The sequence below is a fragment of the Carcharodon carcharias genome, chromosome 9, assembly GCF_017639515.1.
Source record: "Carcharodon carcharias isolate sCarCar2 chromosome 9, sCarCar2.pri, whole genome shotgun sequence".
In the NCBI taxonomy this organism is placed as follows: Eukaryota; Metazoa; Chordata; class Chondrichthyes; order Lamniformes; family Lamnidae; genus Carcharodon; species Carcharodon carcharias.
Window position 1 is genome coordinate 157,959,397 of NC_054475.1, and position 16,859 is coordinate 157,976,255.

At 40.9% G+C, this 16,859-nt stretch overlaps 1 protein-coding gene across 2 annotated transcripts in view; it reads right to left on the reverse strand.

The window, feature by feature from the left end:
- The window catches only part of radx (RPA1 related single stranded DNA binding protein), a 95,516-nt gene extending 81,973 nt beyond the window's left edge, over positions 1–13,543 (reverse strand). For both annotated transcript variants that reach the window (XR_005944070.1, XM_041196289.1), the window contains exons 1-2: positions 13,428–13,543; positions 5,840–6,482 (exon numbers count right to left, since the gene is read on the reverse strand). Coding sequence is in view for 1 of the 2 variants with exons in the window: in XM_041196289.1 (XP_041052223.1) it covers positions 5,840–6,479 (640 nt within the window). In the remaining variant the exon portion in view is untranslated. The remainder of the gene's footprint in view (positions 1–5,839; positions 6,483–13,427) is intronic.
- Between the last annotated feature and the right edge of the window lie 3,316 nt (positions 13,544–16,859).

The window sequence follows — 16,859 nt, forward strand, 5'->3', positions numbered from 1 at the left end:
TTGGGGGTAAAGACTGGAATCCCTCATGAAAAAGATAGTTTCAACAAGATTGGTTAACTCAGTGTTTACAGACATCTGGGTGGGTTGTTGAGAAATCCATGGACTTTGTCTTGGTTGCATCTGCCATTTATTGTATAATGTGGTGTGTTCAACCACAGTTTGCCTTTTAATTCACATATATCTGAATGTTAGAGTATAAGATAGATAACGTAAATTATTTTCTCATTCTGATCTTGCACAGTAAAGTTTATTTTTGTTCCTTCAAAGCACATGAAATCTTGTGGCTTTATTCACTAAGCAAGTGCCTTGAATCTCAAACTTTTTCTACTTTAAACAAAACATTATTGGTCCCTAACAAAATCTTACCAAAAACATGGGAGTCTGGTCTAGGGTCAGAATATAAATTGGGGGCTCGTCCAGGATCTCAAATCCACAGACAAATATGAGAGCTGGTGCTTGTTGAGTGCTGAGATTAAAGTTGGTAAGATTTCCATGGTGAATTTTACAACACTGATTGAAATGGCAGAATGGCTTTGTCAATTGCTATGACAATTTCTGGAGAGGGAAGATTTATCCCTGAATGATTTGCAGCAATCAACCAAGGCTAGGTTAATTGCATTAGCAGGTGAGCTCGGTTAGAATTAAAAGCATGGGATAAGAAAGCATCCGTGATTCAGGTAACAGCACAGCATTTTGGATTGGAAGAAGAAAAAGTTAATCCAGATATCAATTCTGTTGAGTTAGCCAGGATTCAATTGCGGATGAAGCAGCTTGAGATGGAAAGAGATAGAGAAATGAAAACAAACTTGTATTGGAAAAAGAGAAAAAAGGAAGAGCAAAAGAAATGGAAATGAGAAAAGCTCAAAACCGCAAGAAGAAAGAGAAATGAACAAGGCTCAAACTGGAAAAAGAGAGATGCAAAATTTTGAACCCGAACTCCAGAGAGATGAAATTAAACAGTATGAAGTGGTTAAAGAGAACCTCAAGTTAAAAGAAAAATAAAAGCAAAACACTGCGGATGCTGGAAATCTGAAATAAAAACAGAAAATGCTGGAAAAACTCAGCAGGTCTGACAGCACTTGTGGTGAGAGAAACAGAGTTAACGTTTTAAGTCCGTATGACTCTTCTTCAGAGCTTTGAAGAAGAGTCATACGGACTCAAAACATTAACTCTGTTTCTCTCTCCACAGGTGCTGTCAGAACCTACTGAGTTTTTCCAGCATTTTCTGTTTTCATTTCTGTATCTGTTATAAAAGCTTAGGTTACACAGTTTAAGAGAAGTTGTTCCAGTCAATAAAAATGATAGAGAAGAAAAGGGATATAAATAAATCAATATGCTTTTATTGCCATAAGATGGGGCATCCCAGGGCCAATTGTTGGAAGCTGAACAGTAAACCGGTGGTAGTAATAGGAATGCTGGTTGTACCAGAAAAAGAGTTGGGTTTTAAAACAATAGTACACGTGAAATGTGTTCCTTCAGCACCTTCTGAAAAGGGACATATGGATCAGAATAGTCAATGGAATCTTTCATTAAACACTGCTAAAGTAAGGCAGGTTGCTGAAGATTATGGAGGTTTAGTCTTTCAGGGAGAACTGCTCCCCTCGTCCTCCAACAAAACCAGTAAACAAATTAATATTTTTAGCACTGCTGCGACAGATCAGTCACTGATGGTGGCTGATGGTATGATTTGTATTCCAGATAGTTTGATGAAAGAGAAAGTATTAAAGGGGATCTTTATGGGACTTGTGAACCTGTTCCCTTGTGTAAAGATATTTTATTAAGTCACTTTGTAAGTTAAGTTGTTATGGTGGAAATTGTTCCAAGCTTGCCTATGGGAGTGATCGATTTTATGCTGGGTAATGATTTGGTAGGTTTTAAATTCTTACCATCTCCAAGAGTTTTGAGAGAGCCAACTGAGGTGAGATAAACAGATTTTGCAGGAGGGATATCCTGGAATATTCCCTAATTGCATGGTAGCTAGAGCCCAAGCTCATAAGGTTAGACAGAATGAAGTGGAGAAACCACTAGCCCAAGACCATGAAAAGTTAGTATCAGAAATACAGGAATGTCAAAGGCTGCTTGAGGAATTGTGCTCTGCTTTGGAAAATCTGATCAGTGTAGAGAACCAAATTTTACTTACAAAAATGAGTTTGCTAATGAAAAACAAGAACTGATGAGAACACTGGAGTGTCGGTCACAGGAAATAGAACATCTGAATGAGGATTTGGAACATCTAAATGATAAACTTGTGGAAGCAAATTCAACAAAGATAGATCTTCAATTAAAACTTGATGAATGTCAAGAATCAGAAATCTTTATTGAGTATCATGAAAATCTCCTTGAACAGAAAAAGGAATTGCTGATGAATCAGAACAGTTGGTTGAATGCATAATTAAAAACCAAGACTGATGAACTGGGTGGCACTTCAACATGAAAACAAAACAATGACATCCTTGAACTCCAACACAGTATGGAGGAGAAGAAAGATGAGATTGCGGTATGGAGGGGCAGATCCAAAATTTAAAAGCCAAGAAAGAAAATTTTAAGAAATGCATTGAGGATCTAACAGGTGAATTGAAGACATCTAAGGGGCGGTCAGTAGCCAGCGAAGAAAGGTTCCAAAATGAACAGAATGTTCATGTGAAGTTGTTAAACTTGTACAAGGATTTCGAAAATAACTCTGAAACAAAGTCAACTGAATGCACCAGAGCAGTTGCTAAGGTGAATGAAAAGATTAATAATCTTGGAAATGAATCGGAAAATAAGTGAGTAAGCAAATGCTGGATGAAACTGTTAAAAAAGTAGAGTTGAAGGTTCCATTTTTATAGTGTCAATGAGAAGAATATGAAAGTGTGCAGAAGGCTGCAACATTTCTCTTGGATACACTAGAAAATTACTTGAGTGAAGAGTGGAAACTTCCCTCGGTGCAGGTTTATTTACCTTGTGTTGATCAAAACAATGAAACAAAAAAAAGCTGTTCTGGAGGAACTGAGTGAAGAAGATAATTTTGAAGCTGGTTGCAAATCAGACCTATATAGTTTCTGTGGCAAACCTAAAGGATCCATTGAAGGCATGTTTCCATTAACGCTCTTCTCTACTAAATTTGAGAAGCTACACAAAAGTCATTTGCATTACTTAGCATAAGTAATGTGCCTCCATATGTGAAGAAGGGAAGACCACCAGAATATTGGTTTGCAGTCACACAAGCAAGTGGTACAAAATAGAAATACAAGCTGGTCAAGATGTTTCTAAAGAAAACTTTAATGATTCTTCGCTGCTTTTGGTTGACCATGAAAAGATTATGGGGATAAAACGTGTAACTGTTGGTGTTCTGCCAAAAGTTTAAAGAGAATGCAGGAGAAAAGGCAGGTTCTATGATGTATAAATCCTGCTAATCCTAATTGTTACATGTACTAGTTTTTGTTTTGGGTTAAGTCTTTGTAACTTTATAATAAGTGTGATCGTGGAACAAAAATGAAACTTTTATCCGTACGGTATATAATAAGCTGTTGGAAGCTTATGATGTTAAGTGCTTCTTGTAAAAGAAAATAAGTTGTAATGCCATTGTAAAGAAACCTTCACTAAAGTGAAGCTGTTTTTCTTCCAAGGGGTATTACGAAAACCAGAATTATCTTAACGTCCAGAGCAGGGGTCAGAAACTCCAAGCCCCGGCAGATCACGGAGTTTCAGTGCATGCACAGACAAGAAGCGAACTGCACACGTGCAGTTCAGCATGTTAAGTTCTTTGGGCTGAGAAGGGGCCCAGCGCATCTGTGTGAAAACCTGGATCATGTGACTGGGAGAGGAGCACCATTGGAAACATAAGTTCCGGGCAGGGGACAGGGTGAGGGGACAGGGGGAAGTCTGAGAGGGAGAGGGGATGGGGAGAGGTCCGAAAGGGAGCATCCCAGATAGGGGGCGGGGAAAGATAGAGGTCCTAGTTAACTTAAAAAGAAAGCAGAGAAAGAGGCTCCAAGCAGGAAATGGGCTGTGGCCAGTAGCCCTTAGATGAAGAGGACTCAGGAAAAGCCCTGGCAATCAACGAGGGCAGCAGAAGGTTTGTTAGCCTGTGCAGGCCATTAGGGCAAAGGTACCCCTTTGGGGTAGCAGTGTTCTGAATAGCGTGGCCAAAGAGCTGAACTTTTGCTTGTGAGTTGGATCTTGGATTCATACTCAGGGATCCAGGGAAACAATCTCAGGAGACGAGGCTGAAACACTGCAAAGTGCGCCGTTGTTGAGGCTGTCCGAGTTGGAGTGACTTTTGGAGAGAATTTCAGGTTGAGATCTTTGAAGGCGAAGACCAGAATCCCTTGTGAGAGAAACGGAGTTTCAGTGAGGTTGGCTGAATCAGTGTTACTGAAGTTTGGGTGGATTGTTGAGAAATCCTGGACTTTTTCTTGGTTGCCTCCGTCATTTCTTGTGCAGTGTGGTGTGTTTGACCACAGTTTGCCTGCTAAACTGTACATACCTCATATTTATCCAGAATATAAGATAGATATTACAAATTGCTTTAACTTTCTGACCTTGTATAGTAAACTTTATTTTTATTTGTTTAAAACCTGTGGAATCCTGTGGCTTTATTCACTGAGCAAGTGTCTTGAATCTCAAACTTTGCCTACTTTAAACAAAACATTATTGGTCCCTAAACAAATCTTACCAAAAACTTGGGGATCTGGTCAAGGATCACAACAACCCTCTCTAATGCCTTCACATCCTTCTTAAAGTGTGGTGCCTAGAACTGAACACAATACTCCAGTTGAGGCCAAACCAGTGTTTTACACATTTACCACAATTTCCTTGCTTTTGTACTCGATGCTACTATTTATAAAGCTCAGTATGCTTTATTAACTGTTTTATCAACCTGCCAAGCCACCTTCAGTGATTAAATTACATATACCCGCAGGCCCGTTGGCTCTTGAGCTCCCTTTAGAATTGTACGCATTATTTTATATTACCTTTCCTTGTTCTTCCTATCACACTTGCATGCATTAAATTTCATCTGCTACTCATCCGCTCACTCTACCAACCTACCTATGTCCTCTTGAAGTCTATCACTATCTTGCTCACACTTCACAAAGCATCCAAGTCTTGCGTCATCTGCAAATTTGGAAGTTGTGCCCTTCACACCCAAGGCTAGTCATTAATATATCAGGAAAAGCAGGGGTCCTACCCCAAATTCCTTGGGAACCCCAGGATATACCTTTCTTCAGTCTGAAAACTTGTCCTACCACCATCCCCCACCCCCCCTTAAACCAGCTCATATTTACCTCTTTTCTATTTTTCCTTAGTTCTGTTGAAGGGTCATTTGGACTCGAAATGTTAACTGTGTTCCTCTCCGCAGATGCTGCCAGACCTGCTGAGTTTTTCCAGGTACTTTTGTTTTTGTTTTGTAAAACAACTGTTCTCCATTACTCTGTTTCCATTCACTCAGCCAATTTCGTATCCATGCTGCTACTGTCCTTTTTGTTTCATGGACACTACCTTGGCTGCCAAGTTATCAAATGCCTTTTGGAAGCTCATTACACCACATCAACCACGTTCCTCTCATCAACCCTGTTAACTGAGCAAAATAAGACTCAAGCAAGTTACTTAAACATAGCCTGGATTTGTTAAGGGCAAGTTGTCTTTCCCAAATCACAATGCTGCCCAGCTATGTGAGACAGACATGGGTGCCTGCTCTTTTAAAACCTCAACACTGACCCTCTTGTCAAATCCACGTGCACATGCACATGCTAGGCATCAAAGAGGGAAGAAATCCTAATTCAATTATCAATTACCTAACGGATAATATGTTCAACAATATTCTGCATCTTAAGCTTAAAATGAAAGCAGAGCTCACCTTCAAGTGGGACATTTGGAAAAGGTGGACCCTTTGGACCATTCCATTCTCCACCATAGGGGTCGTTATTATTCCACAAGGGTAAATAATGAACCCTTCCACCTTTTAAGGGGGTTTCCATCTGCAAAGTGCTCAGAAGATCCCTTCCTCTCCGGGAAGCAGTCAGGCTGTGCAGGTGCTCAGTACTCAGGCCAGGGGTGTTCAAACGGGGAGCACTCTCAGCTTCCGCCAGTTTGAGTGCCTCAATCTGCAGGAAACAGCGGTTTAGCCTCTTCTCATCGTATGCCAGGCTGCAGCGGGTGATGTGGATTCCATTACCAGCCTTCAGACAGTTCTGGTGCACCAGGGGGTTCAGCTCAGGAGCCAGGTGACACTTAATCTGAGAAAAGCCATCACTCACGGTCACATCGTAAAAGTAAGAGGCAGATGATCTGGAGGTCCTCTCGTTTCCAGGGTCCCCCAAGTACCGCTGCACAGACACAACCAGCACTACTTCAGTGGCGTCAGAAAGAACAGGCTGCAAGAAGCTATGGGATGTGAGCTGATGAAGAAGGGATGAAATAAAGGAGGTCTTTCCTGTCTCCTCAGCACCTTCAACACTATTACTGGGGGTAGAACTGTCACATAACGCAGTCGACATCACCTGAACAGCAAGGAAACAGCCAGCATTTAGGAAACAACTGAAACCACATTCTGAATATTGGAAGCTTAACAGGAGGAAATAATCAAGGCAATACACATAGTGAGCCATACGATGGAAATGCTGCTATAACTGACACTCTGAGCAAAAGGAAGGAAACATTACTGTAACTGACACAGAGTAATAGGATGGAAATGTTACTGTAACTGACACACTGAACAATAAGATGGAAATGTCACTGTAACTGACACACTGAGTAATAGGATGGAAATGTTACTGTAACTGACACACTGAGTAATAGGATGGAAATGTCACTGTAACTGACACACTGAGTAATAGGATGGAAATGTTACTGTAACTGACACACTGACCAATAGGATAGAAATGTTACTGTAACTGACACACTGAACAATAAGATGGAAATGTTACTGTAACTGACACACTGAGTAATAGGATAGAAATGTTATTGTAACTGACACACTGAGCAATAGGATGGAAATGTTACTGTAACTGACACACTGAGCAATAGGATGGAAATGTTACTGTAACTGACACACTGAGCAATAGGACGGAAATGTTACTGTAACTGACACACTGAGCAATAAGATGGAAATGTTACTGTAACTGACACACTGAGCAATAGGACGGAAATGTTACTGTAACTGACACACTGACCAATAGGATAGAAATGTTACTGTAACTGACACACTGACCAATAGGATGGAAATGTTATTGTAACTGACACACTGAGCCATAAAATGGAATCCTGTAACCGATCAGTGAACAGTAAGATGGAAATGTTACTGCAACTGACAGACTGAGCAATAGGATGGAAATGTTACTGTAACTGGCACACTGAGTAATAAGACGGAAATGTTACTGTAACTGACATACTGAGCAATAGGACGGAAATGTTGCTGTAACTGACACACTGAGCAATAGGACGGAAATGTTACTGTAACTGACACACTGAGCAATAGGACGGAAATGTTACTGTAACTGACACACTGAGCAATAAGATGGAAATGTTACTGTAACTGACACACTGAGCAATAGGACGGAAATATTACTGTAACTGACACACTGACCAATAGGATAGAAATGTTACTGTAACTGACACACTGACCAATAGGATGGAAATGTTATTGTAACTGACACACTGAGCCATAAAATGGAATCCTGTAACCGATCAGTGAACAATAAGATGGAAATGTTACTGCAACTGACAGACTGAGCAATAGGATGGAAATGTTACTGTAACTGGCACACTGAGTAATAAGACGGAAATGTTACTGTAACTGACACACTGAGCAATAGGACGGAAATGTTGCTGTAACTGACACACTGAGCAATAGGACGGAAATGTTACTGTAACTGACACACTGAGCAATAGGACGGAAATGTTACTGCAACTGACACACTGAGCAATAGGACGGAAATGTTACTGTAACTGACACACTGAGCAATAGGATGGAAATGTTACTGTAACTGACACACTGCATAATAGGATGGAAATGTTACTGTAACTGACACACTGACCAATAGGATGGAAATGTTATTGTAACTGACACACTGAGCCATAAAATGGAAATCCTGTAACTGATCAGTGAACAATAAGATCGAAATGTTACTGCAACTGACACACTGAGCAATAGGATGGAAATGTTACTGTAACTGACATACTGAGTAGTAGGATGGAAATGTTACTGTAACTGAAAAACTGAGTAATAGGACGGAAATGTTACTGTAACTGAAAAGTTGAGTAATAGGATGGAAATGTTACTGTAACTGACACACTGACCAATAGGATAGAAATGTTACTGTAACTGACACACTGAACAATAAGATGGAAATGTTACTGTAACTGACACACTGAGTAATAGGATAGAAATGTTATTGTAACTGACACACTGAGCAATAGGATGGAAATGTTACTGTAACTGACACACTGAGCAATAGGACGGAAATGTTACTGTAACTGACACACTGAGCAATAGGACGGAAATGTTACTGTAACTGACACACTGAGCAATAAGATGGAAATGTTACTGTAACTGACACACTGACCAATAGGATGGAAATGTTATTGTAACTGACACACAGCCATAAAATGGAATCCTGTAACCGATCAGTGAACAATAAGATGGAAATGTTACTGCAACTGACACACTGAGCAATAGGATGGAAATGTTACTGTAACTGGCACACTGAGTAATAGGACGGAAATGTTACTGTAACTGACTCACTGAGTAATAGGACGGACATGTTACTGTAACTGACACACTGAGTAATAAGACGGAAATGTTACTGTAACTGACACACTGAGCAATAGGACGGAAATGTTGCTGTAACTGACACACTGAGCAATAGGACGGAAATGTTGCTGTAACTGACACACTGAGCAATAGGACGGAAATGTTACTGTAACTGACACACTGAGCAATAGGACGGAAATGTTACTGTAACTGACACACTGAGCAATAGGACGGAAATGTTACTGTAACTGACACACTGAGCAATAGGACGGAAATGTTACTGTAACTGACACACTGAGCAATAGGATGGAAATGTTACTGTAACTGACACACTGCATAATAGGATGGAAATGTTACTGTAACTGACACACTGACCAATAGGATAGAAATGTTATTGTAACTGACACACTGAGCCATAAAATGGAAATCCTGTAACTGATCAGTGAACAATAAGATCGAAATGTTACTGCAACTGACACACTGAACAATAGGATGGAAATGTTACTGTAACTGACATACTGAGCAATAGGACGGAAATGTTGCTGTAACTGACACACTGAGCAATAGGACGGAAATGTTACTGTAACTGACACACTGCATAATAGGATGGAAATGTTACTGTAACTGACACACTGACCAATAGGATGGAAATGTTATTGTAACTGACACACTGAGCCATAAAATGGAAATCCTGTAACTGATCAGTGAACAATAAGATCGAAATGTTACTGCAACTGACACACTGAGCAATAGGATGGAAATGTTACTGTAACTGACATACTGAGTAGTAGGATGGAAATGTTACTGTAACTGAAAAACTGAGTAATAGGACGGAAATGTTACTGTAACTGAAAAGTTGAGTAATAGGATGGAAATGTTACTGTAACTGACACACTGACCAATAGGATAGAAATGTTACTGTAACTGACACACTGAACAATAAGATGGAAATGTTACTGTAACTGACACACTGAGTAATAGGATAGAAATGTTATTGTAACTGACACACTGAGCAATAGGATGGAAATGTTACTGTAACTGACACACTGAGCAATAGGACGGAAATGTTACTGTAACTGACACACTGAGCAATAGGACGGAAATGTTACTGTAACTGACACACTGAGCAATAAGATGGAAATGTTACTGTAACTGACACACTGACCAATAGGATGGAAATGTTATTGTAACTGACACACAGCCATAAAATGGAATCCTGTAACCGATCAGTGAACAATAAGATGGAAATGTTACTGCAACTGACACACTGAGCAATAGGATGGAAATGTTACTGTAACTGGCACACTGAGTAATAGGACGGAAATGTTACTGTAACTGACTCACTGAGTAATAGGACGGACATGTTACTGTAACTGACACACTGAGTAATAAGACGGAAATGTTACTGTAACTGACACACTGAGCAATAGGACGGAAATGTTGCTGTAACTGACACACTGAGCAATAGGACGGAAATGTTGCTGTAACTGACACACTGAGCAATAGGACGGAAATGTTACTGTAACTGACACACTGAGCAATAGGACGGAAATGTTACTGTAACTGACACACTGAGCAATAGGACGGAAATGTTACTGTAACTGACACACTGAGCAATAGGACGGAAATGTTACTGTAACTGACACACTGAGCAATAGGATGGAAATGTTACTGTAACTGACACACTGCATAATAGGATGGAAATGTTACTGTAACTGACACACTGACCAATAGGATAGAAATGTTATTGTAACTGACACACTGAGCCATAAAATGGAAATCCTGTAACTGATCAGTGAACAATAAGATCGAAATGTTACTGCAACTGACACACTGAACAATAGGATGGAAATGTTACTGTAACTGACATACTGAGTAGTAGGATGGAAATGTTACTGTAACTGAAAAACTGAGTAATAGGACGGAAGTGTTACTGTAACTGAAAAGTTGAGTAATAGGATGGAAATGTTACTGTAACTGACACACTGAGCAATAGGCCGGAAATGTTACTATAACTGACACACTGAGTAATAGGATAGAAATGTTACTGTAACTGACACACTGAGCAATAGGCCGGAAATGTTACTATAACTGACACACTGACCAATAGGATAGAAATGTTACTGTAACTGACACACTGAGCAATAGGACGGAAATGTTACTGTAACTGACACACTGACCAATAGGATAGAAATGTTACTGTAACTGACACACTGACCAATAGGATGGAAATGTTATTGTAACTGACACACTGAGCCATAAAATGGAATCCTGTAACCGATCAGTGAACAATAAGATGGAAATGTTACTGCAACTGACAGACTGAGCAATAGGATGGAAATGTTACTGTAACTGGCACACTGAGTAATAAGACGGAAATGTTACTGTAACTGACACACTGAGCAATAGGACGGAAATGTTGCTGTAACTGACACACTGAGCAATAGGACGGAAATGTTACTGTAACTGACACACTGAGCAATAGGACGGAAATGTTACTGTAACTGACACACTGAGCAATAAGATGGAAATGTTACTGTAACTGACACACTGAGCAATAGGACGGAAATATTACTGTAACTGACACACTGACCAATAGGATAGAAATGTTACTGTAACTGACACACTGACCAATAGGATGGAAATGTTATTGTAACTGACACACTGAGCCATAAAATGGAATCCTGTAACCGATCAGTGAACAATAAGATGGAAATGTTACTGCAACTGACAGACTGAGCAATAGGATGGAAATGTTACTGTAACTGGCACACTGAGTAATAAGACGGAAATGTTACTGTAACTGACACACTGAGCAATAGGACGGAAATGTTGCTGTAACTGACACACTGAGCAATAGGACGGAAATGTTACTGTAACTGACACACTGAGCAATAGGACGGAAATGTTACTGCAACTGACACACTGAGCAATAGGACGGAAATGTTACTGTAACTGACACACTGAGCAATAGGATGGAAATGTTACTGTAACTGACACACTGCATAATAGGATGGAAATGTTACTGTAACTGACACACTGACCAATAGGATGGAAATGTTATTGTAACTGACACACTGAGCCATAAAATGGAAATCCTGTAACTGATCAGTGAACAATAAGATCGAAATGTTACTGCAACTGACACACTGAGCAATAGGATGGAAATGTTACTGTAACTGACATACTGAGTAGTAGGATGGAAATGTTACTGTAACTGAAAAACTGAGTAATAGGACGGAAATGTTACTGTAACTGAAAAGTTGAGTAATAGCATGGAAATGTTACTGTAACTGACACACTGACCAATAGGATAGAAATGTTACTGTAACTGACACACTGAACAATAAGATGGAAATGTTACTGTAACTGACACACTGAGTAATAGGATAGAAATGTTATTGTAACTGACACACTGAGCAATAGGATGGAAATGTTACTGTAACTGACACACTGAGCAATAGGACGGAAATGTTACTGTAACTGACACACTGAGCAATAGGACGGAAATGTTACTGTAACTGACACACTGAGCAATAAGATGGAAATGTTACTGTAACTGACACACTGACCAATAGGATAGAAATGTTACTGTAACTGACACACTGACCAATAGGATGGAAATGTTATTGTAACTGACACACAGCCATAAAATGGAATCCTGTAACCGATCAGTGAACAATAAGATGGAAATGTTACTGCAGCTGACACACTGAGCAATAGGATGGAAATGTTACTGTAACTGGCACACTGAGTAATAGGACGGAAATGTTACTGTAACTGACACACTGAGTAATAGGACGGACATGTTACTGTAACTGACACACTGAGTAATAAGACGGAAATGTTACTGTAACTGACACACTGAGCAATAGGACGGAAATGTTGCTGTAACTGACACACTGAGCAATAGGACGGAAATGTTACTGTAACTGACACACTGAGCAATAGGACGGAAATGTTACTGTAACTGACACACTGAGCAATAGGACGGAAATGTTACTGTAACTGACACACTGAGCAATAGGATGGAAATGTTACTGTAACTGACACACTGCATAATCGGATGGAAATGTTACTGTAACTGACACACTGACCAATAGGATGGAAATGTTATTGTAACTGACACACTGAGCCATAAAATGGAAATCCTGTAACTGATCAGTGAACAATAAGATCGAAATGTGACTGCAACTGACACACTGAACAATAGGATGGAAATGTTACTGTAACTGACATACTGAGTAGTAGGATGGAAATGTTACTGTAACTGAAAAACTGAGTAATAGGACGGAAGTGTTACTGTAACTGAAAAGTTGAGTAATAGGATGGAAATGTTACTGTAACTGACACACTGAGCAATAGGCCGGAAATGTTACTATAACTGACACACTGAGCAATAGGATAGAAATGTTACTGTAACTGACACACTGAGCAATAGGACGGAAATGTTACTATAACTGACACACTGACCAATAGGATAGAAATGTTACTGTAACTGATACACTGAGTAATAGGATGGAAATGTTACTGTAACTGACACACCGAGCAACAGAATGGAAATGTTACTGTAACTGACACACTGACCAATAGGATGGAAATGTTACTGTAACAGACGCACTGAGCAACAGAATGGAAATGTTATTTTAAGTGAAAAACTGTGCAATAGGATGAAAATGTCTCTGTAACTCACAATCTATCGTAATTGCCCAAGCAACTCCAACATTAAATCAGTGGCTGCCTTGTTTGTTTGTTTAACGCCTCGATCGCTCTATTGCCTCTGATAGAATGGCGGAAGAATGAGAAGAACCAATCCCAATCGGTTTTACTCAATGCCTCGGGCCAGAGCCAATGGCTGCACTGAATAGTACGTTTCAAATCATTCAAACGTGAGACGAAATTAAAGGAGGAAATTGATATTAAAGGGGGTTGCCTTAAAGGGATATCTGCGTTTGTAAGAGTGTCGGCAATAATTTTTAGCCCTGAAAAAGTATTAGTTGACCGACTGTGGATGAATGGATGATATTTCATCTGATCTCATGAAATTGCTACCTTACCTGTTACAGTTTACAATGTAACAACTTGTTTCTATTCCGCAACACCATGTTTCCAGTTAGAGCTTGGGTCGTGTGCTCTCATTGATTCAGTCTGCCCGGGGGGATATTTGGTGTTGATTTTCGGCTCAGTTAAGCTTTGACTTGTTTCAGGTGTAATCGACTTCGCTGCGGGAAACTTGCATTGAGTTGAAATAAACGGGGTAGTTCCTGTTTTGGGTGAAACAGACATGACAAAGTGTAAAACTAGTCAAAGCTGCAGGAAAGGGTCCTTATGAAAATAAATAACTCGTCGGACTTTCCGACTGTCGATTTTTGAGACGTTTTACTTCGACTAACACTATATAAATGCAAGCAACTGGACCAGCCATACAAATGCTGTGGCGACATGAGCAGGTCAGAGGCTGGGAATTCTGCAGAGTAACTCACCTCCTGATTCCCCAAAGCCTATCCACCATCTACAAGGCACAAGTCAGGAGTGTGATGGAATACTCTCTACTTGCCTGGATGAGTGCAGCTCCAACAACACTCAAGAAGCTCAACACCATCCAGGACAATGTAGCCAACTTGATTGGCACCCCATCCGGCCACTTTAAATATTCACTCCCACCACCACTGACATACAGTGTATAGCATCTACAAGATGTATTGCAACAATTCACCAAGGCTCCTACAAAAGCAACTTACAAACCTCAGACCGCTACCACCTAGAAGGACAAGGGCAGCAGATGGATGGGAATACCACCACCTGGAAGTTCCCTTCCAAGTCACTCACCATCCTGACTTGCACACAAGCAAGGGAGAGACCTCATCCTGAATGAGACACAGCCAGAGTGAGTGTGGGTATTGGCAATTTGGTGCATAATGGGAATTCAGTGCAGAGGGGAAGAGGTGCGCTTTGCATTTTTTTCTTTGCTATCCAACTTCTTAAATCTTCAGAGAGTAGTTTTGACCTGCTGCAGCAGTAGAGGCTACAAGGGAGAGAAATGACTGGTAAGTAGTGGGTAAGGTTGGGTAAGTATTTACTACTTTTATAGCTTATAGTTTAAGGTCTTTATGTGGTTTATAGTTTGTACACTCAATAGTAACGAGGATCAGGAAAGAAGGGTCCTAGAGTACTTGATTTAAAACGTTTAATTTAAAGGGATAAGTCATGGCAGGAGAGCTCAAAGCCATGGTATTCTCTTCATGCTCCATTTGGGAAACCGGGAACATTTCCAGTGCCCAGGACCAGCATGTCTGCAGGAAGTTTGTCTAGCTGCAGCTCCTGGAAGCTTGAGTTTCAGAGCTGGAACGGTGGCTGGGGACACTGTGGAGCATCTGCGAGTCTGAAAGCATCATGGATAGCACGTTTAGAGAGGTGGTCACACCGCAGCTGAAGGGACTTGAAGGAAGGGAATGGGTGACCACCGGGCAATCCAAGGGAAACAGGCAGGTAGTTCAGGAGTCCCCTGGGGTCCCACTTGCAAATCGGTATTCCATTTTGGAGGCTGATGAGGGCGCTGGTTCCTCCAGGGAGTGAAGACAGGCCAAGCTTCTGGCATCACAAGCAGCCTATCTGTACAGGAGGGGAGGAAGAAAGGAAGAGCAATAGTAATAGGGGATTCTATAGTCAGGGGAACAGATAGACGCTACTGTGGCCATCAACTTGACTCCAGGATGGTGTGTTGCCTCCCTGGTGCCAGGGTCTGGGATGTCACTGAACGGCTGCAAAGCATCCTGAAGGGGGAGGGTGATAAGGCAGAGGTCATGGTACATGTTGGTACCAGTGACATAGGTAGAAAGAGGGATGAGGTCTTGCATCAAGAATTCAGGGAGTGAGGCAGTAGATTAAAATGCAGGACCTCTTGGGTTGTAACCTCTGGATTACTCCCAGTGCCACATGCTAGCGAGCACAGAAATAGGAGAATAGCACAGATGAATCCGTGGCTTAAGAGTTGGTGCAGGAGGGAGGGTTTTAGATTCCTGGATCACTGGGACCATTTCTGGGGAAGGTAGGACCTGTACAAACGGGCGGTCTACATCTGAACCAGAACGGGACTAACACTCTTGCGGTCATGTTTGCTAGTGCTGTTGGGAGGAGTTTAAACTAATTTGGCAAGGGGAGGACACACAGATAGCAAAATAGGGACACGTCATAATACATTAAAAGTATCAAGTAAGAGGGAGTACAGCTACATTAAGTTTCAAGGGAGTAAGGCAAGGCTGGATGGCCTCTACTTTAATAGAAGGAGTATTACAGGTGAAACAGATGAGGATTGACACATGGAATTGCGACATAGTAGCCATCACAGAGACGTGGTTGAGGGAGGGGCAGGACTGGCAGCTCAACAGTCCGGGATATAGAATCTTCATGAGAGACAGGGGAGGGGGTAAAAGAGGAGGAGGCATTGCATTATTAGGTAAGGAGTCAGTTACTTCAGTAAGGAGAGATGATATCTTGGAGGGGGCATCAAATGAAGGTCTGTGGGTAGAGCTTAGGAATAAAAAAGGTGCAGCCATATTGTTAGGTGTTTATTACAGACCCTCAGATAGTCAGCAGGAAATTGAGGAGCAAATATGTGCACAATTTGTGGAGGTATGTAAAAACAATAACAATAGGGTAATTATATTAGGTGATTTCAACTTTCCCAACATTAATTGGGATAGACATAGTGTTAAGGGGTTGGATGGAGTGGATTTCTTGAAAGATGTACAGGAGAACTTTTTAGGTCAATATGTAGAAGGTCCAACAAAGGACAGCGCAGTGCTGGAGCTAATTCTGGGGAATGAAGCCAGACAGGTGGCTGAGGTGATGGTAGGGGAGCATTTTAGTGATAGCAACAACAACATGGTACAATTTAAGCTTGTTATGCACAAAGAAATCGACAAGTTGCAAAAAAATGTTTTGGATTGGGGGAGAGTGGATTTTAGTAAAATAAGGCAGGATCTGGCCAAGGTAGACTGGGAACAGCTACTTGTGGGGAAATCTACAGAGGAGCAGTGGGGGGCATTCAAAAAGGAAATGGGGAGGGTACAGGCTCAACATGTTCCCTCTAGGGTGATAGGAAGGAGTAACAAGCCCAGAGAAC